The sequence below is a fragment of the Sphaerodactylus townsendi genome, linkage group LG06 (genome assembly GCF_021028975.2).
Source record: "Sphaerodactylus townsendi isolate TG3544 linkage group LG06, MPM_Stown_v2.3, whole genome shotgun sequence".
Lineage (NCBI taxonomy): Eukaryota > Metazoa > Chordata > Lepidosauria > Squamata > Sphaerodactylidae > Sphaerodactylus > Sphaerodactylus townsendi.
The window spans coordinates 28,706,401-28,733,766 of NC_059430.1; the positions used below are offsets into that span (position 1 = coordinate 28,706,401).

The following is a 27,366-nucleotide window of genomic DNA, read 5'->3' on the forward strand; positions in this document are numbered from 1 at the left end:
CACTTTGGCTTTCGAAAAGCATTTGCAGCAGTTTGAAAGTGCATTATTCTGAATGTGCGGAATGAGCCCAAATGTCCCTATTTGGTTGAGCTGCAGTAAAGTTGCTACATCATGTACTTTCAGAACACACCCTTGGATAGGCAAGTATATTTACATTTGCTCAATTAATTGATTATTCAATAAGTCAGATTATTAAGCCACTCAATCAACAGTCCTAAGAATAAATCTTTCTCCTTAGGCAGGCACAGCACAAGTTTGAAGATACCAGCATTCATCCAACTACGCAGGTCCAAAGTCTGAAGGAATCACCAGGAACAAAACTGAGGCGCTCAACAGACTGCAGTAGACAGGGGAAACAGGAAAGCCGTGCTCTTCAAAGTCCACGAATACTGGATAACCTCATGAAAGCTAAAGATGTATTGACTTATCTTTGCATTTATTTAAAAGCTTTTATACCTAAAGATCTCTGGGGAAATTTTTAATACAGAAAATAATGATTGGAGACCCATGTTTCCAAACGAGTGTTACCTTGAGGTTTGGGTTTGGTAAGCTTCCCACAGGGCTTGGATATGGTGACAGTTTTCTGGCAGTCGGCATTGTGTAAAGCTCGTTTTAGGTTTCCAGTTCGAGTCTTCAAGGCGGTGTTCAGGTCGCACTCTCCCCATGCCTGGAACTGGTATTTACACTCCGCTGCAATGCACAAGAGAACATGTACCATTTTATTAACATCTGAGCAAAATAAAGTTAACTGAGAGCCAGTATGGTTCAGTGCAATGGTTCTCAACCTTCCCGATGCCACAACCCTTTAATACAGTTCCTCTTGTTGTGGTGACCCCCCGACCCTAACATTTATCCATTTTACAGATGGAGAACACTGATGCAGAGTCTTAGGCGACCCCTGGCAGAAAGGTGGGTTTAGGCTAGGGGTCCTGACCCCCAGGTTACGAGAACCACTGGTTTAGTGGACAGAATGAATTCAGACTCTAGTCCCTAAGGAGAGGGCGGGTTTGATTTCCAATTCCTCCAAATGAACGGGAGACTCTAACCTGGTGAACCATATTTGTTTCCCCACGTAGAAGAAGAAGAAGAGTTTGGATTTATATCCCCCCTTTCTCTCCTGTAGGAGACTCAAAGGGGCTTACAATCTCCTTTCCCTTCCCCCCTCACAACAAACACCCTATGAGGTAGGTGGGGCTGAGAGAGCTCCAAGAAGCTGTGACTAGCCCAAAGTCACCCAGCTGGTGTGTGTGGGAGTGTACAGATTAATCTGAATTCCCCAGATAAGCCTCCACAGCTCAGGCGGCAAAGCAGAGAATCAAACCCGGTTCCTCCAGATTAGATACACGAGCTCTTAACCTCCTATGCCACTGCTGCTCCACATGAGGCCTGCTGGGTGACCTTGGGCTAGTCACAGTTCCCTCAGAACTCTGTCAGCCACACCTACCTCACAAGGTATCTGTTGTGGAAAAAAGAAAGGAAGTATTGTAAATGGCTTTTAGACTCTTTAAACATAGAGCAAAGCAGGGTAGAAAGCCAACATTTCTTCTTCCTGAAATGAACTTTCACACATGATCTTACAAACCTGTGAAGGATGCTTTGGTGATTTTGCTGTCTCTGGAGAATATTTGCTACCATGACATGTTTAATTAAGATGCTAACTGCAAATAAATAAGGGGAGGGGAGGGGACTTCATGTGCAAATATGTATTAGAATTGGTCAATACTAAAACAATTCGTTAAAATTCAGTTTAGGTGGTACTGGAGCATAAAGTGATTTTAATATGCAGATCTGAATCACTTGGCCGGTCCAGATATGTGAAAATTCGGGTAAATCCAAAAAATTCGGGTCCGTTTTATTATTTTTTTGAATTTTTTGTGAAAGTTGTTTTTACGTTTTGGCCTGCAGGGGACGCAATTTTAAAGCTAGCGGCACTAAATTTTCAGGATATCATCTGGAGACTGTCCTGATGATTCTCCTACCCGAATTTGATGGACTTGGTTCAGGAGACAGAGTTGACCGGCCACTCCAAAGGGTGCCCCATCCCCAGTGACACAATGGGGCTAACAGGAGATGGGGCTGGCACGAAGGAGTCCGCAGCTTTTGGACCCCCCTGAACAACTAAACTCGGGGAGTATCATAGGGACAGAATACTTATGCTCGATACCTGAGAATTTTGGTGGCTGACTCTAAAAGTACGCCCCCTCACAGTCACCAAAGAATTCCCAGATTCTGTGTCTGTAGTGGCTGGCTAGGCTCCAAAGTAAGGCCAATGGGAAATTTTCTGTGGAGGCTTGTCAGTACTGTCAATAGTAAACCACGAAACCTCAAGGTGTGCCTGGAGAATCTCTTCACACCATCAGGTTTAGTGACCGTTAGCTTCAAGAGTAATGGAGGTGTCATAAGAGCCCTCCCTGGGGATGGGAACTGGGGTGTAAGTTTAAAAAAATAAAATAAAATAGAAGCTAATAAGAGGGTTGTCATTATGGTGGGTCCATCTCACACTGCCAGGCGAGGATTTCCTCGACTGGATGAGTCATCATTTAAGAGACTCTTTCTCTAACAGAGAATCTGAATGTTTGGCTATTACCTTGATAAATGTACTTTACAGCCCTCCACAGAAATTCACATTTTGACATATTCCACGAGAAGTCACTGCAGAAAAAAAAGAATCTTGGAGGCCGATTGCAGAGTTACTTATAAGGGGCGCATTTTAGACATATCAGCACCAAAATATCAGGGGTATCATCAGGAGAACTGTCCTGATGTTTCCCACAAGCACACAGTGCAGTTTTGGTTTAGAGGGAGCCAAGTTACATGGACCCTCCAAAATGGTAGCCCACCATCTCCTTAGAAACCCCATTTGGAAGCAAATGGGGAATAGGGGCCCTTTGAGGTCCATAACTTTGGCCCCCTGAACCAAACTGCACCAAACTTGGGGGGGGGTGTCATAGGACAGTCCTGATAGTACCTCGGAAGTCTGATTGCCACTAGCTTTCTAAAATTCTGGTTTCATGTTTCACGCTCCTGCATGAAGCCTGCTGGAGTGAGTGAGCAGTGAAACAATACAAACCAGCATTTTAAAGCTAAGTGACCTCATTTCAGGAGTATCATCGGGAGACTGTCCTGATGTCCACAGTTTAGTTGCCAGTTTAGTTCAGAGAGGAGCCAAAGTTATGGACTCTCAAAGGTTGTAGCCCCATCTATCAAAACCATTTAGAACAATAGGGGATACAACACAGGAGTCCATACCTGAACCAAGCTGCACCAAACTTGGTGGGCAATGGAACAGTCGCACATTCTGCAATGAACTGGTGCCGATACATCTCAAATGCATCCCCTGCAAGGCACCCAATTGCCACAGATTCTTTGTTCTGCAGTGACTTGGCTTTGTATTGCTGTCAATGAGAATTTCGGTAGAGGGCTGTGAGGTGCACATTTCTGAAAGGTATGGTCACAAATCTTTCGGGAATTATCTTCAGGAGAATCTCGGTGTTTCATCCAGGTGTGCAGAATTTTGCTTCAGAGTTTAATTCTATGGGACCCCAAAAGGAGGTGGGGCCCATCTCCCACTGCCTGAGTAAAGTTCTAGCCTAGATAGTTGTCATCCAGAACTCTCTAGAGAATACCCTGAAAGTTTTATTGGGTTTTACCATGAAAAATGTGCACTCCACAGCCCTCTATCAAGAGGAAATTCCTATTGACGCTTAATGCAGTAGAAGTCACTGCAGAACAAAAGATCTTGTGCAAATTTCTGGGGGGTGCCTGCAGAGTTGCATTTGTAAGATGTATGGTGCAATATTTCAGTGTATCATCGGGGCTGTCCTGATGATGCCCTCAAGTTTGGTGCAGTTTGGTTCAGGGGGGGGTGAAGTTATGGACCTCAAAGAGGTAGTCTCATCTCCTTGGTTCCCATTGAAGAATGGGGGGATAGGAACACCTTTTGGTGGTCCATAACTTTAGCCCCAAACACACCAAGCAGAGGTATCATCAGGACAGTCTCCTAATATTTTCCCTGAGGCCCACCTGGCCTTACGATATATGTTCATCGCCTGCAGGCCAAGAGCATTGAAAAAAACGCCAAAAAATAAAAGCATGAATTTCGGCTGGTGATCCGAATTCCATGGATTCGGATCTGTTAGGATTCGGACAGCTCAGAGTTCGGCCTATAAAATCGAATCCGTCGAATCGAATCGGTGCAAGATTCGGTAAAAATCCAGAATTCGGACCTAATCCGGAGATCCTCCAACTCTAATATGTATTTAAATTTTTCTAAAATACATCTAGCCTACCTTTTGGAATATATTTTCAGGAGACTCAACAAACATTAATAACCTCAAAACAGAGTACAGTTACTTCAAAGCAGCAATAGCAATAAAAATGTTAATGTAAGGCAAACAAATCAGAACCGCAACAGGAGCCAAATCCAAACGAAACAACAGCTCTCAAATGCCAAATGCTCTCCAAGACAATAATGCCTTCACCTGTTGCATAAAAACCAAGAAAGCAAGAGGTGAACACACAAAACTACTGAATCAGACCTCTGGACCATTAAGGCCATTGTAATCTAAAACTGGCAGGAGCTAGACAGGATGAGGACTTCCACATTGCCTACTATCTGATCCTTTTAACTGGAGATGCTGAGTATTACCTGAGAGCTTACTTCCTTTAAAACAACTGTCCAAGTCATGTTGTATATTCTCCACTCCGGGTAGCAATTGATCCCATTCCTCTACTATGTAGTCACTTTGCTTCAGATTGTGATGCCATATGTTGAACTCATTATTTCTGCCATTCTCACAGGGACAGGAGTGAACAGCTGTTGTTTTTCATCTTCAAGGCAGCCTTTTAGATGTTTTATTAATTCACTCATTGCAATCCTAAGCAAAGTTGCTCCAGCCTAATTCAGTTGGACTGCCGTGTAAGTGGTCTTTGCCTGATCTCAAGCGTGCTCAGTTCTTTGGACCTCTCTTATGTGATATACACTCCATAGTCTTCACATTCTTTGTAGTTACTTTTGAATCTTCTATTTTCAATGACATCTTGAAACGCAACCATGCACAGTTTTGTAGATGGGGCTGCATCAGTGCCCACTTACCACAAACTTAGGCTCATTCCGCACATGCAGAATAATGCACTTTCAAACTGCTTTCAGTGCTCTTTGAAGCTGTGCGGAATAGCAAAATCCACTTTCAAAGTGGTTTGAAAACGCATTATTTTGCGTGTGCAGAAGGGGCCTTAGGTAAACAAATTTTCCTGACTTATCACGGAATCGTGAGCAAAGCCTTGACAAATTGCAAAAGTTACAATTTCCAGAAGAAGAATGACAGTTTTGGGGTTCTGGTCTGAAGTTTCAGCGGCCAAGTTTGTAGATGATACCAAATTATGTAGGGTGGTGAGAACCACAAAGGATTGTGAAGAGCTCCAAGCGGACCTTGATAAATTAGGTGAGTGGGCTCAGAAATGGCAAATGCAGTTCAATGTAGCAAAATGTAAAGTGATGCACATAGGGGCAAAAAATCCAAACTTCACATACACGCTACAGGGGTCAGTGTTATCAGTCGCAGACCAGGAAAGGGATTTGGGCGTCTTAGTGGATAGTTCCATGGGAATGTCAACTCAATGCATAGCAGCTGTGAAAAAGGCAAACTCTATGCTGGGGATAATTAGGAAAGGAGTTGATAATAAAACTGCAAGGATTGTCATGCCCTTATATAAAGCAGTGGTGCGACCACACTTGGAGTACTGTGTTCAGTTCTGGTCGCCACATCTCAAAAAGGATATTGAGGAGATAGAAAAAGTGCAGAGAAGGGCAACAAGGATGATTGAAGGATTAGAGCATCTTCCTTATGAGGAGAGGCTGCAGCGTTTGGGACTCTTTAGTTTGGAGAGGAGACGTCTGAGGGGGGATATGATTGAAGTCTATAAAATTATGCATGGGGTAGAAAATGTTGACAGAGAGAAATGTTTCTCTCTTTCTCACAATACTAGAACCAGGGGGCATTCATTGAAAATGCTGGGGGGAAGAATTAGGACTAATAAAAGGAAACACTTCTTCACACAACATGTGATTGGTGTTTGGAATACGCTGCCACAGGAGGTGGTGATGGCCACTAACCTGGATAGCTTTAAAAAGGGCTTGGACAGATTTATGGAGGAGAAGTGAATCTATGGCTACCAATCTTGATCCTCCTTAATCTCAGATTGCAAATGCCTTAGCAGACCAGGTGCTCAGGAGCAGCAGCAGCAGCAGAAGGCCATTGCTTTCACATCCTGCATGTGAGCTCCAAAAGGCACCTGGTGGGCCACTGCGAGTAGCAGAATGCTGGACTAGATGGACTCTGGTCTGATCCAGCAGACTAGTTCTTATGTTCTTATGTTCTAATGCGATCCCTCCTAAGCAAAGTTGCTCCTTCCCAAGCCAATTGACCTTAATTAGAATAGTGTAGCTCTGTTTACAGTGGTCCTGTTCACCTATTTCAGTTTTCCCAGAAAAGGAGTGAAATCTAAGGATGAGGAGCTAGAATCAAGGAGCAGAACATTTTCTGCTTAGCTTGATGATGTTATTAGCCTTTCCCCCCCATGCCCAACAAAGTACACCCCTGGTTCACAGGTAGGAATGACTGCTTCCAGATGGGACCTGGTTTTCCCCCCAGAATTACTGCTCATCTCCAGACTACATAAATCACTTCCCCCCAAAGAAAGAGGAGGCCTTGGAAGGCAGACTTGGTGGCATTGTACCCCACTGAGGTCCCTGCCTTCCCATGCTCTGAAAACCGTATCCTCCCATCCTTCACAGGAGGCTAATGGGAACCTGGCAGCCCTAACCACAGCTTTGTACTGAATGATGCATTGTCTGAACCTGGCAGAAGCTTTGCAGCACATCTAGGGAAAGGGATGAAACTGGGCGCCACTCTGTGCACATGGCTGTGCAGGTCGTTATAAGCTAGGTTGGTGTAAATGCTGGCTGAGTTGGGAGCTGGGGTGGATCAATTCAAAAGGCAGACCTGGTGGATGCCAGCTTATTAAAATAAGTAGTGACATAGATAGATCAGACACTTAATTACTTTAAATGATCAGCCACTTAATTACTTTAAATGATTTTAAATAAATAAAACTAATTTAACCTATTTTCTGTTAGATTTGAGTCCAACAAGGTACAAGCTTTCAAGAGTCAAAGCTTCCTTCAACAGATACATAGACATTTTCTGTTGTATTGTGTCATAATTCCTTTCCCTCTCCTATTTTCCCCATTTCCCTTTTCCCTTTCCTCAACACTGGGTGTAAATGAATGATGATTTCTGGGGTACAATTTAACTGTCAACCTATTGGACATAGGCAACCTCATCCATGAACTGGGTGCCCGAACATGGTACCATGGCTGCACCCGGCTGCCACTCCCAAAGGCTGGTTTCAATGCACCCACAGCCTGTTGGGCATACCCCTGGCAAAAGCAGGGAGATGACTAATGTCAGCTCCTCCCTGCCCCCACCAGTGGTGCTGGGGTGAGACGTGGCAGTGACTGCATGCCAGCAGAATCACCCCTTTGTTGGGGAAGAGCCCTAGGGAGGGAGAATCCGCTGGCACAGCCAGTGTGCCGCTTTCTGAAGAGAATTCAGCCCCTCTGCCTTTGCTTTGGATGGGGTTCAAAAGAACCCAAGCTTGGTGGGCATATTCTATTGTTTTTATTATTAACACTTGATGTTGGAAGGTGCCCTAAACTGACAAGGGGAAGGGCAGCCTATTCATTAATAATAATAGTGACCCTATGATCCCCTACTGCCCAACTACCAATAGCACATCAAGGTTTCCCAAACTATCTTAACTCACACAGCAAAGTAACTTTATTTCCTTGCAGCCAAGAGAACATGAGTTCTCTTTAAATGATCAGCCAGATCACAACTGATTTGTTTCTTCATATGGACATATATCACTGTTAATTATAACATATGCAAAATAAATACAACAAATGTTCTCAGAATGCACTGCAGTTCAGCAATTTAACCTTGGATTTAGCAAAGAGTAAAACTTTCCTAAACATCTTCCCTTGCTCTACCAAATATCCCGTATTATTTCTCTCAATGCGTAAATCTGTTGTGCAGATCATAACAAAAAATTGTGCCAATAAACTGAATTGTAATGACTAATTCTGATTGTGAAACTGAATTATCAACCTACCCACCTCTCTGCATATGCCTATTATTTTGCCAGAGAACAACATATTGCTAGTACTATAGTTCACCAGGCTTCCCTACTCCCCATCTCTGTTCTCTGTTAGAAAGAAAATACAGGAACTTCCTGACGTTCACATCAGAACAAAAGGTCTAATTTAATAAGATTGTTCTGTCAAATTTGCCACAAATGAAGGCAACAGACTGCTGATTGTAATTTCTGTTTCATTTATTTTATCTTTTAACAATCTCATCTGATTCACCCACTTTTGCTTGAGATCTTTTTTTGCCTTCAAGACTTTGATGAGCTAATTAACCCTGTTCACCTAACTTGGCCACCTTTAAAAATGCATTTGCTCTGATCATTTTTCAACTCCTGGAGAGATTAATGAAGCTTACACATTCATCTGTGTGTTTTTTTTCCTGTGCCACTACAAATATGACTCCAAGCGTATCTTCCACGTCTTTGATAATATGACTACATTCAAACATCATAATAGGCTGCAGGTTGGAAACCATGAGATGACCAAACCCTATTCAGTTGTGACATCCAAATGAATGTGGGCCTATAAACCCCCTTTTTTTTCATTTGCACCTAACTGGGATTTCAAACAAGTAGTTTGTATTAATTGCGGTTGATGGTGACACCCGAATTTACAAAACACAGTTCACTGAATGGAAACCACTCTTGGAAGATACCTGGCTGCAGAGATACAGCATAGGAAAAATGTCCCCTTGCCAGTAGTCAGGGGGCAAACACAAAGATGTATACACAAAATAAAATTTAGTAATATGGTCCCATCCAAAGGGGGGGGCAAATCTGCTACTGGATTTGCCCTCCCTAGGGCACTTGCTTCGGTGAAATGTCAAGTCCCCCAGCAGTTGGCTGCTACAGCCATGAACAGCAGTAGGATGCAGTGCTGAATGTTGCGCTAGCATCCCTGCACCCCCAGGAGTAGTCCAGGGACATGGCCTGGGAGCAGTCAATGCTAGTCAGATTCCACCTGGCCATTACCCCTGTTGTGCCAGTAGCAGTGGCTTTGGACTCATGCCACCTTTTTGGTGGCACAACTCCATTAAGCCCAATGGGGGCTTTCAAGCAGTGGGGAGAATGTTTGCATGTTTAGCCTCCCCACACTGATGGAAAGCCTCCTTGGGACCTGGTGAGTCTGCACGGCCATGGCACTGCATCCAGACACCTGGACTTTTGGATTCAGCTGATCATGTTTCTGGATCCTAGGGCAAAGACTACCAAAATGATGAATAGTTTACAGCAACTGGCTGTTGTGGGTTTTCCAGGCTGTGTGGCCGTGGTCTGGGGGTTTTAGTTGCTAACATTTGTCCCACATCTGTGGCTGGCATGTTGAGAGGCATGTCATGGTAAGCTGTGTTTCTCTTCGTGTCAAGAGGTTGGGAGGCAAAACCACCAGATTACGGCCATGCAACTCAGAAAAGTCACAACAGCGGCTTGATTCTAATTGTGTTTAATTGCATTTAACACAGATTCTAGTTGTGGTTAACTATATTTAACAAATAGTTCACAGCAGATTTAATAAGGAGAGTAACAAAAATATCTTGTACATCCAAGGCCACTGAAGGATTGGAATAGGCCAGGGATAGCCCAGAGTAGCCCAATTTTGTCAGATCTTGGAAGCTAAGCAGGGTCAGCCCTGGTTAGCGTTTGAATGGGAGACCACAAAGGAAGTCCAGATCAGAGGCAAAGCTGAATATCTCTCATCTTGAAAAGTCCATGGGGTTTCCATAAGTCAGCTGAGACTTGACAGCAAAAAAAAGGTCAGGGTACCTAGGCCCCTCATCAACGGAGATGCAAGAAGACAATGCCCACCCTCCAAGGGGATACTTGTTTTGGTAAAATACAGTCTTTGGCCAAGCCCACTCATGTAACTTAACTTTGCCACAGCCAATACCCAAGGATACTAGGCTCCATTTCAAATCCTCCTGAGCATAACACTTATTGCAGTCCCAACGGTCATTACCTCCAAACTGCTTCTTCCAGTTGCAGGGGATCTTACACCTTTGCGTCTTCATAGTTTGTTTGCAATCAGCTCCACTGCGAGTTCCCTCGCGGGTCCCTAACCCGCAATCTCCACTAGTAGGAACGCACACACTCCACTGCCATTCCCCACAATCAGACTTCTTCACCTTCTTCTCTGGAAAGAACCACAAGGGACAAACATTAGGAAAGAAAGGTCAGGACATGCTTAAGAAAAGAAGTACATCTTGACCAATGTTCAAAACACAAAGATTTGTAGGGTTGGGTCCACATGGAAGTTTTGCCAGTGGAAGGTGCTTCTGCCAGCAGAACACTATCCGGGCTTCTACAGTGGCCCCCGGATCTCCCCTGCTGTTCCTGGGAGACAGCACACCCTCAAGAAAGACATGAGAGGAATTGGAAATCTGGCGCATAAAGAACAATAGGCAGAAATTCAAGACATCTTCCCTTCCATTAGCAGAAAGCTTAGACTGGATCCAACCCGTAGTACAGAATCTAAACTGTTAAGTGTGATAGGAGCAAATATTCCCTATTTGATTTCTTTCTTTTTTTCTATTTGTTGATATTTTGATCAACTTTCATGTTATAATTAACAGTGATATATGTCCATACAAAGCAACAAATCACTTCTGATCTGGAACTCAGAGCTGACCAATGTCCTCTTGACTGCAAGGAATAAAGTTACTTTGTTGTGTGAGTTAAGGAAGCCAGGGAAACTTTGATGTGTTGGGCAATAGGGGATCATAGGGTCACTATCATCATCATCATCATTAATGTATAGGCTGCCCTTCTCCTTGTGAGTTTAGAACATAAGAACATAAGAACAAGCCAGCTGGATCAGACCAGAGTCCATCTAGTCCAGCTCTCTGCTACTCGCAGTGGCCCACCAGGTGCCTTTGGGAGCTCACATGCAGGATGTGAAAGCAATGGCCTTCTGCGGCTGTTGCTCCCGATCACCTGGTCTGTTAAGGCATTTGCAATCTCAGATCAAAGAGGATCAAGATTGGTAGCCATAAATTGACTTCTCCTCCATAAATCTGTCCAAGCCCCTTTTAAAGCTATCCAGGTTAGTGGCCATCACCACCTCCTGTGGCAGCATATTCCAAACACCAATCACACATTGCGTGAAGAAGTGTTTCCTTTTATTAGTCCTAATTCTTCCCCCCAGCATTTTCAATGAATGCCCCCTGGTTCTAGCATAAGGGCAGCTTCCAACATTGCAGGGACAGTGAGCAAGACCAATATGTGTTAAGGTTTCTTCAGGCTATTTTGCTCCTTCCTCCACCCATAACTCAGCAGTTCCTCCCACTCTTCGGGCCATCATTTCAGAATGATCAGAAGGGCTTCCTTTTATTTAATTTTAATACTGAAGGTCTATTGTTAGAACAATGGACCTTGTAAAATGAAGCTGACATGGTCTAGCAAAGTAACAATTGACCAAATATGCCCCCCCCCCAAAAGCAGCAAGCAACCTTCCCCAATGGACATTGCATGGAAACAAGGAAGTGGAAGCAAGCCCAAGCAAGCAGCAGTTTAGTGGGGAATCTGTTTTTTTATTTTAAAGGCTGATTATTTTCTATGGGAAAATGAACTCCATGGATCAGGTCTACTCCCACAGAAATTAATGGCTCTTTACAAGTTAAACTTGATGACGTTGGTTAGTATTTCCATCTCTGTGATCTAGTGATTCACCTAAAAGTTTGTTAGATAACTAGTATATTTGCGGTAGGTGGGGGTTAAATCCAAACATTATTAATTCATAGGAATGAAATAGTCCCTTACCTGGTTTTTCCTTTTTTCCAGCTTCAGTAGTGCTCACAGCTGCTAGCAGGACAATAAAAGTGAAGAGGACAACTGTAAACATCTGACATTGTTCTTGCTGTTTCTGCATTCTGTGGATTAATAAGGAAAAAGTAGATCAGGTTAGACATCAGTGCACAGGGAAAATTCCCAAGAAGTACATATATTGTATAGTAAATAGGCTTATGCATGAGGATATTAATGCACAAAGGGAACAAACAAAGTGAGATTATTAAGAAAAGTATCCTATATGCGTGTAAGAAGTTCTATTTACCTTGCCTTGGAATTCTTATTATATTGTGGGAAACCAGCATGGTCATACTTTTTAACATTTTTGTGTATACTATTTTTTCCTTTGGCATAAGGTTTCAAGTTCATGTTCTAGGTATCCTAAGAATTCTAAGCTTCAGAAAGCTTCAGAAAGCTTCAGAAAATGTTCTCTAACTGACATTTTCATTAACTTGAGCATCTTCAAAGCAGTCAAAATAACTGCCAAAAAGGTAAAATTCATTCACTAGTCACAATGTTCCACTGCCATCTGGAATCCTTCTGTTCTTCCGGCTGCCTCTTCCTGTCACCGCCATTTTCTTTTTTCCACTTTCCCCTCATTGTCTTTGGTCTTTTGTCCTCTCGTTGGCTATGCTCGTCTATGTGAGGACCCATTATGTCATCTTCCCAGATTTAGTACTGTGATTTCAACTAATTTTGTGCAGTCAATAAAAGGAATGAGGGAAGAAGAAGAAATGCCATGGCATTGTGGTGACCAGGACTGAACTGTAGCCCCTCCCAAATCATGGGATAAGGAGAAGGGGTAAAGCTGCCACCAAAGTCAGAATCAGAATTGACTCTCCAAAACCCAAGGGACTGAATTCTGCATTTTACCCAAGCCTCACCACTCTGACTTATACAAGTTACACTAGCAGCTGGGGGATGGGGACAATATTAACTTGCTGAGTAATTTTGCTGAGCAGCTCCAAAGTATGTGTGGGGAGCAGTCAAAACCACATCCCTACAGCAATCAAAATAAAGACATAAGGTTATTCAAATTTGAAATAGGATGAAGCAATAGAGACTGGAATGGGGAATATATTAAGGGAATCATCAAATAAATTCCAGCACAGGAAGAGATGACATCATATATAACTAGTAGAGTTGCCAGCTCCAGGCTGGGAAATACCTGGAGATTTTAGAGGCAGAGCCTGAGGAGGAGGGGATTTGAGGAGGGGGGTTGCTTCAGTGAGGTGTGATGCCCTCAAGTCCACCTTCCCAAGTGGCCATTTTCTCCCAGTGAAGTGTTCTTTGTCACCTGGAAATCAGTTGTAATCCCAGGAGATCACCAGCCATCCTCAGGAAGTTGGCAACCATAATAACTAGGTATGTTCCTTACTCTAAATGTCTAGCCTGATCTCTGTATTTCAACTGTAAGGTCTTTACTTCAGCAGGATCCAAGACATAGCACATGGTTGATCTGGGCTGTTCTTCAGTGAAATGAAGAACAAGGGCAAAATATATACATCACAATTTATGTTATCTTTCCCATAAGTTAAGTTCCTATGAGTTTTCATTGGGGAAAGTTACCACCTGAATCTAGGTCTTCTATTTACCTTTCTGGAGGCTGGTATTAACACACACCCAGCTCAATTTGCTATCTCTGAGAAACTGAACAGCAAGATAAAAGCGGCTTCCATGTAATGCTACTCTATGGCTCATTCTGCACATGCCGAATAATGCACTTTCAAACTGCTTTCGTTGCTCTTTGAAGCTGTGCGGAATGGCAAACTCCACTTGCAAACACTTGTGAAAGTGGTTTGAAAACGCATTATTTTGCATGTGCGGAAGGGGCCTATGAATTTTCTTTAGTCTTTAATATAGAAACCATAAACATTTGGGAGACAGCCTAGAGCATTAATGAGAAGTGACATCACACTTCCTTAAACTCTCCAGACACTGCCATCCCCCCCAACCAAACACCCAGAATTTGCTACAACAGAATTTTCTACCAGAATCCCTCAGCTTAGGGAGCAGGCCTTATAAACATGTCTCTTGAAGGACGAACCAATCAATGACAATAATTAGCTATTCAAATTTATATATTCAAATTTATCTATTCAAAATAATTACTATTCAAATTTATCTATTCAAAATAATTATCTATTCAAATTTAGCCAATTTACCTCTATATCAAGTCTTTCTATGTTTTTATTTTGGTGAAATAAAGTAGAGGTCCAGTGGCACCTTAAAGACTGATGTCATTTATTCTAATCTAGCCAGAGCTCATCTCTTCTGATTATTTTATTGCCCTGGCTAAATTCAGCCTAAGGTTTTCCACATATGCCCTACACACATGAACATCCCAAGTGGACACCAGGGAATTAGAAAGCATCATTGCAATCTGAATATTAAGTAAGATGTCCTCTATTTTTTGACAATCAGTTCTGCTGCCAGAATGTGCTGATTTCACTATTCGCAATCGCTCAGTACAGCCACAGTTTGGGTCGAACATTTCTATTATATTCATAACACCATGAAAACAACATTGGACATGTTCACAAGCAGCAAAAAAGTAATTGTAACTGCTTTGTTGTCTCTTCAAGCAAAACATTTGAAAACAAACATTATGGAAAAAGGCTTTCAATAATAAATAGCAGTTTCTCAAACTAGAAATATTCTAAGAACACCATAAAAAAATGTTCGTGGATGATGACAAATGATACCAAAAGCACATCTGTCATTTGACTGTGAAACCCAAATTGTTTGGATATATGCCTTCTGTTTAAAAATGTTTTTTCCCACATTTTATTCTCCATTAACTACATGCACAAAGAAGTTCAGAGAGAAAAATGGAGGCTCAACAGTGGACAACCACAGGGAGGAGGGAGGGGTTCAGAGGCAATCCTTCGGGGATCGGGCGGTATACAAATTAAATAAATAATAATAATAATAAATAATAATATGCTGGGGTTTCTGATCATTCTGAGTGCTCAGCGGGTCTATGAAGACACCATTGGTTTATACATCTGTGTGAAAAGGTTACCCAAAGCAGAGTATCTTACCAGTAATGCACTGAAACCAGGGTTTCTTTATCCAAATACTCTCAAACAGTTCAGATTTTAAAATTTTATTAAGAGGAAAGGAAAGTTCTCTCTCAGCTCTAGACAGTTCCAGGTATAAAAAAACAATACAATACAAGGGTGCTGTGTGGTTTCCGGGCTGTATGGCCGTGTTCTAGAAGCATTCTCTCCTGACGTTTCGCCTGCATCTGTGGCTGGCATCTTCAGAGGATCCTCTGAAGATGCCAGCCACAGGGGGGGGGGGGGGGTGGGGGGGGGGGGGGGTGGGGGGGGGGGGGGGTGGGGGGGGGGGGGGGTGGGGGGGGGGGGGGGTGGGGGGGGGGGGGGGTGGGGGGGGGGGGGGGTGGGGGGGGGGGGGGGTGGGGGGGGGGGGGGGTGGGGGGGGGGGGGGGTGGGGGGGGGGGGGGGTGGGGGGGGGGGGGGGTGGGGGGGGGGGGGGGTGGGGGGGGGGGGGGGTGGGGGGGGGGGGGGGTGGGGGGGGGGGGGGGTGGGGGGGGGGGGGGGTGGGGGGGGGGGGGGGTGGGGGGGGGGGGGGGTGGGGGGGGGGGGGGGTGGGGGGGGGGGGGGGTGGGGGGGGGGGGGGGTGGGGGGGGGGGGGGGTGGGGGGGGGGGGGGGTGGGGGGGGGGGGGGGTGGGGGGGGGGGGGGGTGGGGGGGGGGGGGGGTGGGGGGGGGGGGGGGTGGGGGGGGGGGGGGGTGGGGGGGGGGGGGGGTGGGGGGGGGGGGGGGTGGGGGGGGGGGGGGGTGGGGGGGGGGGGGGGTGGGGGGGGGGGGGGGTGGGGGGGGGGGGGGGTGGGGGGGGGGGGGGGTGGGGGGGGGGGGGGGTGGGGGGGGGGGGGGGTGGGGGGGGGGGGGGGTGGGGGGGGGGGGGGGTGGGGGGGGGGGGGGGTGGGGGGGGGGGGGGGTGGGGGGGGGGGGGGGTGGGGGGGGGGGGGGGTGGGGGGGGGGGGGGGTGGGGGGGGGGGGGGGTGGGGGGGGGGGGGGGTGGGGGGGGGGGGGGGTGGGGGGGGGGGGGGGTGGGGGGGGGGGGGGGTGGGGGGGGGGGGGGGTGGGGGGGGGGGGGGGTGGGGGGGGGGGGGGGTGGGGGGGGGGGGGGGTGGGGGGGGGGGGGGGTGGGGGGGGGGGGGGGTGGGGGGGGGGGGGGGTGGGGGGGGGGGGGGGTGGGGGGGGGGGGGGGTGGGGGGGGGGGGGGGTGGGGGGGGGGGGGGGTGGGGGGGGGGGGGGGTGGGGGGGGGGGGGGGTGGGGGGGGGGGGGGGTGGGGGGGGGGGGGGGTGGGGGGGGGGGGGGGTGGGGGGGGGGGGGGGTGGGGGGGGGGGGGGGTGGGGGGGGGGGGGGGTGGGGGGGGGGGGGGGTGGGGGGGGGGGGGGGTGGGGGGGGGGGGGGGTGGGGGGGGGGGGGGGTGGGGGGGGGGGGGGGTGGGGGGGGGGGGGGGTGGGGGGGGGGGGGGGTGGGGGGGGGGGGGGGTGGGGGGGGGGGGGGGTGGGGGGGGGGGGGGGTGGGGGGGGGGGGGGGTGGGGGGGGGGGGGGGTGGGGGGGGGGGGGGGTGGGGGGGGGGGGGGGTGGGGGGGGGGGGGGGTGGGGGGGGGGGGGGGTGGGGGGGGGGGGGGGTGGGGGGGGGGGGGGGTGGGGGGGGGGGGGGGTGGGGGGGGGGGGGGGTGGGGGGGGGGGGGGGTGGGGGGGGGGGGGGGTGGGGGGGGGGGGGGGTGGGGGGGGGGGGGGGTGGGGGGGGGGGGGGGTGGGGGGGGGGGGGGGTGGGGGGGGGGGGGGGTGGGGGGGGGGGGGGGTGGGGGGGGGGGGGGGTGGGGGGGGGGGGGGGTGGGGGGGGGGGGGGGTGGGGGGGGGGGGGGGTGGGGGGGGGGGGGGGTGGGGGGGGGGGGGGGTGGGGGGGGGGGGGGGTGGGGGGGGGGGGGGGTGGGGGGGGGGGGGGGTGGGGGGGGGGGGGGGTGGGGGGGGGGGGGGGTGGGGGGGGGGGGGGGTGGGGGGGGGGGGGGGTGGGGGGGGGGGGGGGTGGGGGGGGGGGGGGGTGGGGGGGGGGGGGGGTGGGGGGGGGGGGGGGTGGGGGGGGGGGGGGGTGGGGGGGGGGGGGGGTGGGGGGGGGGGGGGGTGGGGGGGGGGGGGGGTGGGGGGGGGGGGGGGTGGGGGGGGGGGGGGGTGGGGGGGGGGGGGGGTGGGGGGGGGGGGGGGTGGGGGGGGGGGGGGGTGGGGGGGGGGGGGGGTGGGGGGGGGGGGGGGTGGGGGGGGGGGGGGGTGGGGGGGGGGGGGGGTGGGGGGGGGGGGGGGTGGGGGGGGGGGGGGGTGGGGGGGGGGGGGGGTGGGGGGGGGGGGGGGTGGGGGGGGGGGGGGGTGGGGGGGGGGGGGGGTGGGGGGGGGGGGGGGTGGGGGGGGGGGGGGGTGGGGGGGGGGGGGGGTGGGGGGGGGGGGGGGTGGGGGGGGGGGGGGGTGGGGGGGGGGGGGGGTGGGGGGGGGGGGGGGTGGGGGGGGGGGGGGGTGGGGGGGGGGGGGGGTGGGGGGGGGGGGGGGTGGGGGGGGGGGGGGGTGGGGGGGGGGGGGGGTGGGGGGGGGGGGGGGTGGGGGGGGGGGGGGGTGGGGGGGGGGGGGGGTGGGGGGGGGGGGGGGTGGGGGGGGGGGGGGGTGGGGGGGGGGGGGGGTGGGGGGGGGGGGGGGTGGGGGGGGGGGGGGGTGGGGGGGGGGGGGGGTGGGGGGGGGGGGGGGTGGGGGGGGGGGGGGGTGGGGGGGGGGGGGGGTGGGGGGGGGGGGGGGTGGGGGGGGGGGGGGGTGGGGGGGGGGGGGGGTGGGGGGGGGGGGGGGTGGGGGGGGGGGGGGGTGGGGGGGGGGGGGGGTGGGGGGGGGGGGGGGTGGGGGGGGGGGGGGGTGGGGGGGGGGGGGGGTGGGGGGGGGGGGGGGTGGGGGGGGGGGGGGGTGGGGGGGGGGGGGGGTGGGGGGGGGGGGGGGTGGGGGGGGGGGGGGGTGGGGGGGGGGGGGGGTGGGGGGGGGGGGGGGTGGGGGGGGGGGGGGGTGGGGGGGGGGGGGGGTGGGGGGGGGGGGGGGTGGGGGGGGGGGGGGGTGGGGGGGGGGGGGGGTGGGGGGGGGGGGGGGTGGGGGGGGGGGGGGGTGGGGGGGGGGGGGGGTGGGGGGGGGGGGGGGTGGGGGGGGGGGGGGGTGGGGGGGGGGGGGGGTGGGGGGGGGGGGGGGTGGGGGGGGGGGGGGGTGGGGGGGGGGGGGGGTGGGGGGGGGGGGGGGTGGGGGGGGGGGGGGGTGGGGGGGGGGGGGGGTGGGGGGGGGGGGGGGTGGGGGGGGGGGGGGGTGGGGGGGGGGGGGGGTGGGGGGGGGGGGGGGTGGGGGGGGGGGGGGGTGGGGGGGGGGGGGGGTGGGGGGGGGGGGGGGTGGGGGGGGGGGGGGGTGGGGGGGGGGGGGGGTGGGGGGGGGGGGGGGTGGGGGGGGGGGGGGGTGGGGGGGGGGGGGGGTGGGGGGGGGGGGGGGTGGGGGGGGGGGGGGGTGGGGGGGGGGGGGGGTGGGGGGGGGGGGGGGTGGGGGGGGGGGGGGGTGGGGGGGGGGGGGGGTGGGGGGGGGGGGGGGTGGGGGGGGGGGGGGGTGGGGGGGGGGGGGGGTGGGGGGGGGGGGGGGTGGGGGGGGGGGGGGGTGGGGGGGGGGGGGGGTGGGGGGGGGGGGGGGTGGGGGGGGGGGGGGGTGGGGGGGGGGGGGGGTGGGGGGGGGGGGGGGTGGGGGGGGGGGGGGGTGGGGGGGGGGGGGGGTGGGGGGGGGGGGGGGTGGGGGGGGGGGGGGGTGGGGGGGGGGGGGGGTGGGGGGGGGGGGGGGTGGGGGGGGGGGGGGGTGGGGGGGGGGGGGGGTGGGGGGGGGGGGGGGTGGGGGGGGGGGGGGGTGGGGGGGGGGGGGGGTGGGGGGGGGGGGGGGTGGGGGGGGGGGGGGGTGGGGGGGGGGGGGGGTGGGGGGGGGGGGGGGTGGGGGGGGGGGGGGGTGGGGGGGGGGGGGGGTGGGGGGGGGGGGGGGTGGGGGGGGGGGGGGGTGGGGGGGGGGGGGGGTGGGGGGGGGGGGGGGTGGGGGGGGGGGGGGGTGGGGGGGGGGGGGGGTGGGGGGGGGGGGGGGTGGGGGGGGGGGGGGGTGGGGGGGGGGGGGGGTGGGGGGGGGGGGGGGTGGGGGGGGGGGGGGGTGGGGGGGGGGGGGGGTGGGGGGGGGGGGGGGTGGGGGGGGGGGGGGGTGGGGGGGGGGGGGGGTGGGGGGGGGGGGGGGTGGGGGGGGGGGGGGGTGGGGGGGGGGGGGGGTGGGGGGGGGGGGGGGTGGGGGGGGGGGGGGGTGGGGGGGGGGGGGGGTGGGGGGGGGGGGGGGTGGGGGGGGGGGGGGGTGGGGGGGGGGGGGGGTGGGGGGGGGGGGGGGTGGGGGGGGGGGGGGGTGGGGGGGGGGGGGGGTGGGGGGGGGGGGGGGTGGGGGGGGGGGGGGGTGGGGGGGGGGGGGGGTGGGGGGGGGGGGGGGTGGGGGGGGGGGGGGGTGGGGGGGGGGGGGGGTGGGGGGGGGGGGGGGTGGGGGGGGGGGGGGGTGGGGGGGGGGGGGGGTGGGGGGGGGGGGGGGTGGGGGGGGGGGGGGGTGGGGGGGGGGGGGGGTGGGGGGGGGGGGGGGTGGGGGGGGGGGGGGGTGGGGGGGGGGGGGGGTGGGGGGGGGGGGGGGTGGGGGGGGGGGGGGGTGGGGGGGGGGGGGGGTGGGGGGGGGGGGGGGTGGGGGGGGGGGGGGGTGGGGGGGGGGGGGGGTGGGGGGGGGGGGGGGTGGGGGGGGGGGGGGGTGGGGGGGGGGGGGGGTGGGGGGGGGGGGGGGTGGGGGGGGGGGGGGGTGGGGGGGGGGGGGGGTGGGGGGGGGGGGGGGTGGGGGGGGGGGGGGGTGGGGGGGGGGGGGGGTGGGGGGGGGGGGGGGTGGGGGGGGGGGGGGGTGGGGGGGGGGGGGGGTGGGGGGGGGGGGGGGTGGGGGGGGGGGGGGGTGGGGGGGGGGGGGGGTGGGGGGGGGGGGGGGTGGGGGGGGGGGGGGGTGGGGGGGGGGGGGGGTGGGGGGGGGGGGGGGTGGGGGGGGGGGGGGGTGGGGGGGGGGGGGGGTGGGGGGGGGGGGGGGTGGGGGGGGGGGGGGGTGGGGGGGGGGGGGGGTGGGGGGGGGGGGGGGTGGGGGGGGGGGGGGGTGGGGGGGGGGGGGGGTGGGGGGGGGGGGGGGTGGGGGGGGGGGGGGGTGGGGGGGGGGGGGGGTGGGGGGGGGGGGGGGTGGGGGGGGGGGGGGGTGGGGGGGGGGGGGGGTGGGGGGGGGGGGGGGTGGGGGGGGGGGGGGGTGGGGGGGGGGGGGGGTGGGGGGGGGGGGGGGTGGGGGGGGGGGGGGGTGGGGGGGGGGGGGGGTGGGGGGGGGGGGGGGTGGGGGGGGGGGGGGGTGGGGGGGGGGGGGGGTGGGGGGGGGGGGGGGTGGGGGGGGGGGGGGGTGGGGGGGGGGGGGGGTGGGGGGGGGGGGGGGTGGGGGGGGGGGGGGGTGGGGGGGGGGGGGGGTGGGGGGGGGGGGGGGTGGGGGGGGGGGGGGGTGGGGGGGGGGGGGGGTGGGGGGGGGGGGGGGTGGGGGGGGGGGGGGGTGGGGGGGGGGGGGGGTGGGGGGGGGGGGGGGTGGGGGGGGGGGGGGGTGGGGGGGGGGGGGGGTGGGGGGGGGGGGGGGTGGGGGGGGGGGGGGGTGGGGGGGGGGGGGGGTGGGGGGGGGGGGGGGTGGGGGGGGGGGGGGGTGGGGGGGGGGGGGGGTGGGGGGGGGGGGGGGTGGGGGGGGGGGGGGGTGGGGGGGGGGGGGGGTGGGGGGGGGGGGGGGTGGGGGGGGGGGGGGGTGGGGGGGGGGGGGGGTGGGGGGGGGGGGGGGTGGGGGGGGGGGGGGGTGGGGGGGGGGGGGGGTGGGGGGGGGGGGGGGTGGGGGGGGGGGGGGGTGGGGGGGGGGGGGGGTGGGGGGGGGGGGGGGTGGGGGGGGGGGGGGGTGGGGGGGGGGGGGGGTGGGGGGGGGGGGGGGTGGGGGGGGGGGGGGGTGGGGGGGGGGGGGGGTGGGGGGGGGGGGGGGTGGGGGGGGGGGGGGGTGGGGGGGGGGGGGGGTGGGGGGGGGGGGGGGTGGGGGGGGGGGGGGGTGGGGGGGGGGGGGGGTGGGGGGGGGGGGGGGTGGGGGGGGGGGGGGGTGGGGGGGGGGGGGGGTGGGGGGGGGGGGGGGTGGGGGGGGGGGGGGGTGGGGGGGGGGGGGGGTGGGGGGGGGGGGGGGTGGGGGGGGGGGGGGGTGGGGGGGGGGGGGGGTGGGGGGGGGGGGGGGTGGGGGGGGGGGGGGGTGGGGGGGGGGGGGGGTGGGGGGGGGGGGGGGTGGGGGGGGGGGGGGGTGGGGGGGGGGGGGGGTGGGGGGGGGGGGGGGTGGGGGGGGGGGGGGGTGGGGGGGGGGGGGGGTGGGGGGGGGGGGGGGTGGGGGGGGGGGGGGGTGGGGGGGGGGGGGGGTGGGGGGGGGGGGGGGTGGGGGGGGGGGGGGGTGGGGGGGGGGGGGGGTGGGGGGGGGGGGGGGTGGGGGGGGGGGGGGGTGGGGGGGGGGGGGGGTGGGGGGGGGGGGGGGTGGGGGGGGGGGGGGGTGGGGGGGGGGGGGGGTGGGGGGGGGGGGGGGTGGGGGGGGGGGGGGGTGGGGGGGGGGGGGGGTGGGGGGGGGGGGGGGTGGGGGGGGGGGGGGGTGGGGGGGGGGGGGGGTGGGGGGGGGGGGGGGTGGGGGGGGGGGGGGGTGGGGGGGGGGGGGGGTGGGGGGGGGGGGGGGTGGGGGGGGGGGGGGGTGGGGGGGGGGGGGGGTGGGGGGGGGGGGGGGTGGGGGGGGGGGGGGGTGGGGGGGGGGGGGGGTGGGGGGGGGGGGGGGTGGGGGGGGGGGGGGGTGGGGGGGGGGGGGGGTGGGGGGGGGGGGGGGTGGGGGGGGGGGGGGGTGGGGGGGGGGGGGGGTGGGGGGGGGGGGGGGTGGGGGGGGGGGGGGGTGGGGGGGGGGGGGGGTGGGGGGGGGGGGGGGTGGGGGGGGGGGGGGGTGGGGGGGGGGGGGGGTGGGGGGGGGGGGGGGTGGGGGGGGGGGGGGGTGGGGGGGGGGGGGGGTGGGGGGGGGGGGGGGTGGGGGGGGGGGGGGGTGGGGGGGGGGGGGGGTGGGGGGGGGGGGGGGTGGGGGGGGGGGGGGGTGGGGGGGGGGGGGGGTGGGGGGGGGGGGGGGTGGGGGGGGGGGGGGGTGGGGGGGGGGGGGGGTGGGGGGGGGGGGGGGTGGGGGGGGGGGGGGGTGGGGGGGGGGGGGGGTGGGGGGGGGGGGGGGTGGGGGGGGGGGGGGGTGGGGGGGGGGGGGGGTGGGGGGGGGGGGGGGTGGGGGGGGGGGGGGGTGGGGGGGGGGGGGGGTGGGGGGGGGGGGGGGTGGGGGGGGGGGGGGGTGGGGGGGGGGGGGGGTGGGGGGGGGGGGGGGTGGGGGGGGGGGGGGGTGGGGGGGGGGGGGGGTGGGGGGGGGGGGGGGTGGGGGGGGGGGGGGGTGGGGGGGGGGGGGGGTGGGGGGGGGGGGGGGTGGGGGGGGGGGGGGGTGGGGGGGGGGGGGGGTGGGGGGGGGGGGGGGTGGGGGGGGGGGGGGGTGGGGGGGGGGGGGGGTGGGGGGGGGGGGGGGTGGGGGGGGGGGGGGGTGGGGGGGGGGGGGGGTGGGGGGGGGGGGGGGTGGGGGGGGGGGGGGGTGGGGGGGGGGGGGGGTGGGGGGGGGGGGGGGTGGGGGGGGGGGGGGGTGGGGGGGGGGGGGGGTGGGGGGGGGGGGGGGTGGGGGGGGGGGGGGGTGGGGGGGGGGGGGGGTGGGGGGGGGGGGGGGTGGGGGGGGGGGGGGGTGGGGGGGGGGGGGGGTGGGGGGGGGGGGGGGTGGGGGGGGGGGGGGGTGGGGGGGGGGGGGGGTGGGGGGGGGGGGGGGTGGGGGGGGGGGGGGGTGGGGGGGGGGGGGGGTGGGGGGGGGGGGGGGTGGGGGGGGGGGGGGGTGGGGGGGGGGGGGGGTGGGGGGGGGGGGGGGTGGGGGGGGGGGGGGGTGGGGGGGGGGGGGGGTGGGGGGGGGGGGGGGTGGGGGGGGGGGGGGGTGGGGGGGGGGGGGGGTGGGGGGGGGGGGGGGTGGGGGGGGGGGGGGGTGGGGGGGGGGGGGGGTGGGGGGGGGGGGGGGTGGGGGGGGGGGGGGGTGGGGGGGGGGGGGGGTGGGGGGGGGGGGGGGTGGGGGGGGGGGGGGGTGGGGGGGGGGGGGGGTGGGGGGGGGGGGGGGTGGGGGGGGGGGGGGGTGGGGGGGGGGGGGGGTGGGGGGGGGGGGGGGTGGGGGGGGGGGGGGGTGGGGGGGGGGGGGGGTGGGGGGGGGGGGGGGTGGGGGGGGGGGGGGGTGGGGGGGGGGGGGGGTGGGGGGGGGGGGGGGTGGGGGGGGGGGGGGGTGGGGGGGGGGGGGGGTGGGGGGGGGGGGGGGTGGGGGGGGGGGGGGGTGGGGGGGGGGGGGGGTGGGGGGGGGGGGGGGTGGGGGGGGGGGGGGGTGGGGGGGGGGGGGGGTGGGGGGGGGGGGGGGTGGGGGGGGGGGGGGGTGGGGGGGGGGGGGGGTGGGGGGGGGGGGGGGTGGGGGGGGGGGGGGGTGGGGGGGGGGGGGGGTGGGGGGGGGGGGGGGTGGGGGGGGGGGGGGGTGGGGGGGGGGGGGGGTGGGGGGGGGGGGGGGTGGGGGGGGGGGGGGGTGGGGGGGGGGGGGGGTGGGGGGGGGGGGGGGTGGGGGGGGGGGGGGGTGGGGGGGGGGGGGGGTGGGGGGGGGGGGGGGTGGGGGGGGGGGGGGGTGGGGGGGGGGGGGGGTGGGGGGGGGGGGGGGTGGGGGGGGGGGGGGGTGGGGGGGGGGGGGGGTGGGGGGGGGGGGGGGTGGGGGGGGGGGGGGGTGGGGGGGGGGGGGGGTGGGGGGGGGGGGGGGTGGGGGGGGGGGGGGGTGGGGGGGGGGGGGGGTGGGGGGGGGGGGGGGTGGGGGGGGGGGGGGGTGGGGGGGGGGGGGGGTGGGGGGGGGGGGGGGTGGGGGGGGGGGGGGGTGGGGGGGGGGGGGGGTGGGGGGGGGGGGGGGTGGGGGGGGGGGGGGGTGGGGGGGGGGGGGGGTGGGGGGGGGGGGGGGTGGGGGGGGGGGGGGGTGGGGGGGGGGGGGGGTGGGGGGGGGGGGGGGTGGGGGGGGGGGGGGGTGGGGGGGGGGGGGGGTGGGGGGGGGGGGGGGTGGGGGGGGGGGGGGGTGGGGGGGGGGGGGGGTGGGGGGGGGGGGGGGTGGGGGGGGGGGGGGGTGGGGGGGGGGGGGGGTGGGGGGGGGGGGGGGTGGGGGGGGGGGGGGGTGGGGGGGGGGGGGGGTGGGGGGGGGGGGGGGTGGGGGGGGGGGGGGGTGGGGGGGGGGGGGGGTGGGGGGGGGGGGGGGTGGGGGGGGGGGGGGGTGGGGGGGGGGGGGGGTGGGGGGGGGGGGGGGTGGGGGGGGGGGGGGGTGGGGGGGGGGGGGGGTGGGGGGGGGGGGGGGTGGGGGGGGGGGGGGGTGGGGGGGGGGGGGGGTGGGGGGGGGGGGGGGTGGGGGGGGGGGGGGGTGGGGGGGGGGGGGGGTGGGGGGGGGGGGGGGTGGGGGGGGGGGGGGGTGGGGGGGGGGGGGGGTGGGGGGGGGGGGGGGTGGGGGGGGGGGGGGGTGGGGGGGGGGGGGGGTGGGGGGGGGGGGGGGTGGGGGGGGGGGGGGGTGGGGGGGGGGGGGGGTGGGGGGGGGGGGGGGTGGGGGGGGGGGGGGGTGGGGGGGGGGGGGGGTGGGGGGGGGGGGGGGTGGGGGGGGGGGGGGGTGGGGGGGGGGGGGGGTGGGGGGGGGGGGGGGTGGGGGGGGGGGGGGGTGGGGGGGGGGGGGGGTGGGGGGGGGGGGGGGTGGGGGGGGGGGGGGGTGGGGGGGGGGGGGGGTGGGGGGGGGGGGGGGTGGGGGGGGGGGGGGGTGGGGGGGGGGGGGGGTGGGGGGGGGGGGGGGTGGGGGGGGGGGGGGGTGGGGGGGGGGGGGGGTGGGGGGGGGGGGGGGTGGGGGGGGGGGGGGGTGGGGGGGGGGGGGGGTGGGGGGGGGGGGGGGTGGGGGGGGGGGGGGGTGGGGGGGGGGGGGGGTGGGGGGGGGGGGGGGTGGGGGGGGGGGGGGGTGGGGGGGGGGGGGGGTGGGGGGGGGGGGGGGTGGGGGGGGGGGGGGGTGGGGGGGGGGGGGGGTGAAACAGCGTGTTCCCGGCGGTGCTGTTCGCATCGCGCCGCCGGGAACACGCTGTTGAGGGAAAAACAACCCTTTAAAGAGTTGTTTTTCAGGGCGGCTTGACGCCGCCCTGGGGGAGGGGGAGTGACGCCAGGTCGGCGCTGCTGCTTAGCAGCAGCGCCGCCTGTGCAAATGGCTCCCTGGGAACAGCGTTTTTACCGTTCCCAGGGCGCCATAGAAAGGCCGTGCGGAAACGGCCAATGTTTTATACGGCCCTTCAGCTTGGCCCCTTTATAAACTTATCTACCAGCTCTCTCAGTCTGTATATAACTGTTTTCACCACAGCTGGCAGGCTTCACCACAGCTGGCAGGCTTCTATCAGTAATTCTAGTCCAGGGGTCTGCAACCTATGGCTTTCCAGATGTTCATGGACTACAAATCCCATCAGCCCTTGCCAGCATGGCCAATTGGCCATGTTGGCAGGGGCTGGTGGAATTTGTAGTCCATTAACATCTGGAGAGCCACAGGTTGCAGACCCCTGATCTAGTCACATCATGATGGAACTACTCCCCTTGCTGATGTTATGTTTTAAAAACTCAGCTAAGGCATGATAGCTCTTAACACCAGGAATTATAAAGACCAAAAGCTCTCCAAATGTTCTGTCAGGAAGTTAACCTCCTCCCCCACATCATCTAGCCATTAGGCCAATCAGAGTGCAAGATGTCACAACCAATCAGGTGGTTTCTCCTGTTCCTGTGCCTCTCTCTGAATGGTAAACAACAATGGCAGCAGACAGACCTGCATATTCAAAAACACTCATTTCTTTGCAGTCCATAACAGGTGCATGTATTAGGGCAGATCAGCCAGTCCAGTACAAGCTAACAGACCCTCTCCTTACTTTTCCTGCTAGAATTCATGTTATTTCTGCTACTGCCGAATTAGTGTGGCCAACCAGACCAGGAAGGGAAGGAGCACAGACCAAAAATATTTCCTCCCATTTTCCCAGAAAACTGGAAGCATCATCAAAAGTGTCCAAGAGTGCAGGCAGGGGCGAGGATAGAGATCGACAACCTGTAACAGTATTTGAGACCCTAGCTCTGGTAACTGTCAAGCTCACACAATAAATGGGGAGGCAAGAGAAAGGGTGAGGACCAGTAAGTAATGGAAATGAATACGGTTTTTAAAATGAACTCAAAAGGAAGAATAATTTGTGTCAGATCTGATCTGACTGAGCCTGTTTCCATTTAAGGGTGCTGCATATGTTCTTAGCCTGTATAGCTGCACTGTCTTTGAATGAGGGGGAATAGGACTTCAGTGAAGACACACTGTAAAGATCAAGATAAAAGCAGAAAGGATTCAGAACAGTTTTAAAGGGATGGGTGAAGCTCACAAGACAGTTGAAGGTGCTGAAGAGGGAAAATCAAATCAAAGGACAAGCAGATAATAAGAGTTCAACTGCTGGAGTTATAAAAGCATGAGATGGATAATGAGAAAAAAAGAGGCCACCTTGGAGAAGTGCCCTATAGCAAATTTTTTCTCCGGAGGAGCGTGAGGGATGGGCATTACTGAGAAGAAATGCTTCATTTCACCACTGATTCCTGGTGAGGACAAGGAAATAAAATGGAGGGAATATAAGTATGAGATACACAGCAGCAGTCTTTTCAGCTAGCCAAGTTTATAAGCTTACTGGAAATTATTTATAAAGTTTCAACCAGAGAAGAAGCTTCTTATTTTATCCTTGTGTTTGCATCTAATTCTTTCTTTAAGAGCATCAGGGTATACTGTGTTATCCAGTTTTAATCTCTACTTCGGGTTAGACAGAAGGATAGTGAGTGACATAAAGTGACCTAGAGAGCTTTATGGCTGCGGAGGATTTAAAACTCCCCTTCCACTCCATCACAGCAGCTTTTGAAAAAAAGAGGTCACTGGGTCGAAAGGACAGTTCGTTTCACAAAATGTAGGTCTGCTTGCATGCACAAATGACTGAGATTTCAGGAAGCTGTATGCACAGACCATTGCTTGCATGCAACACTTCTTACGTGAGTCAGTCTGATCCACTGGATCATGACCACTGTTCAAAGGAGAGCCTTGCAATAAGACC

The 27,366-nt window shown here is 61.6% G+C and overlaps 1 protein-coding gene across 1 annotated transcript in view; it reads right to left on the bottom strand.

Moving 5' to 3' along the window:
• Positions 1–27,366, bottom strand: part of PTN (pleiotrophin) — a 105,384-nt gene that overhangs the window by 15,702 nt on the left and 62,316 nt on the right. Inside the window, exons 2-4 of the mRNA XM_048501312.1 lie at positions 11,965–12,074; positions 10,166–10,339; positions 529–690 (exon numbers count right to left, since the gene is read on the bottom strand). Of these exons, the coding sequence (XP_048357269.1) occupies positions 529–690; positions 10,166–10,339; positions 11,965–12,073 (445 nt within the window). The 5' untranslated portion in view covers position 12,074. The remainder of the gene's footprint in view (positions 1–528; positions 691–10,165; positions 10,340–11,964; positions 12,075–27,366) is intronic.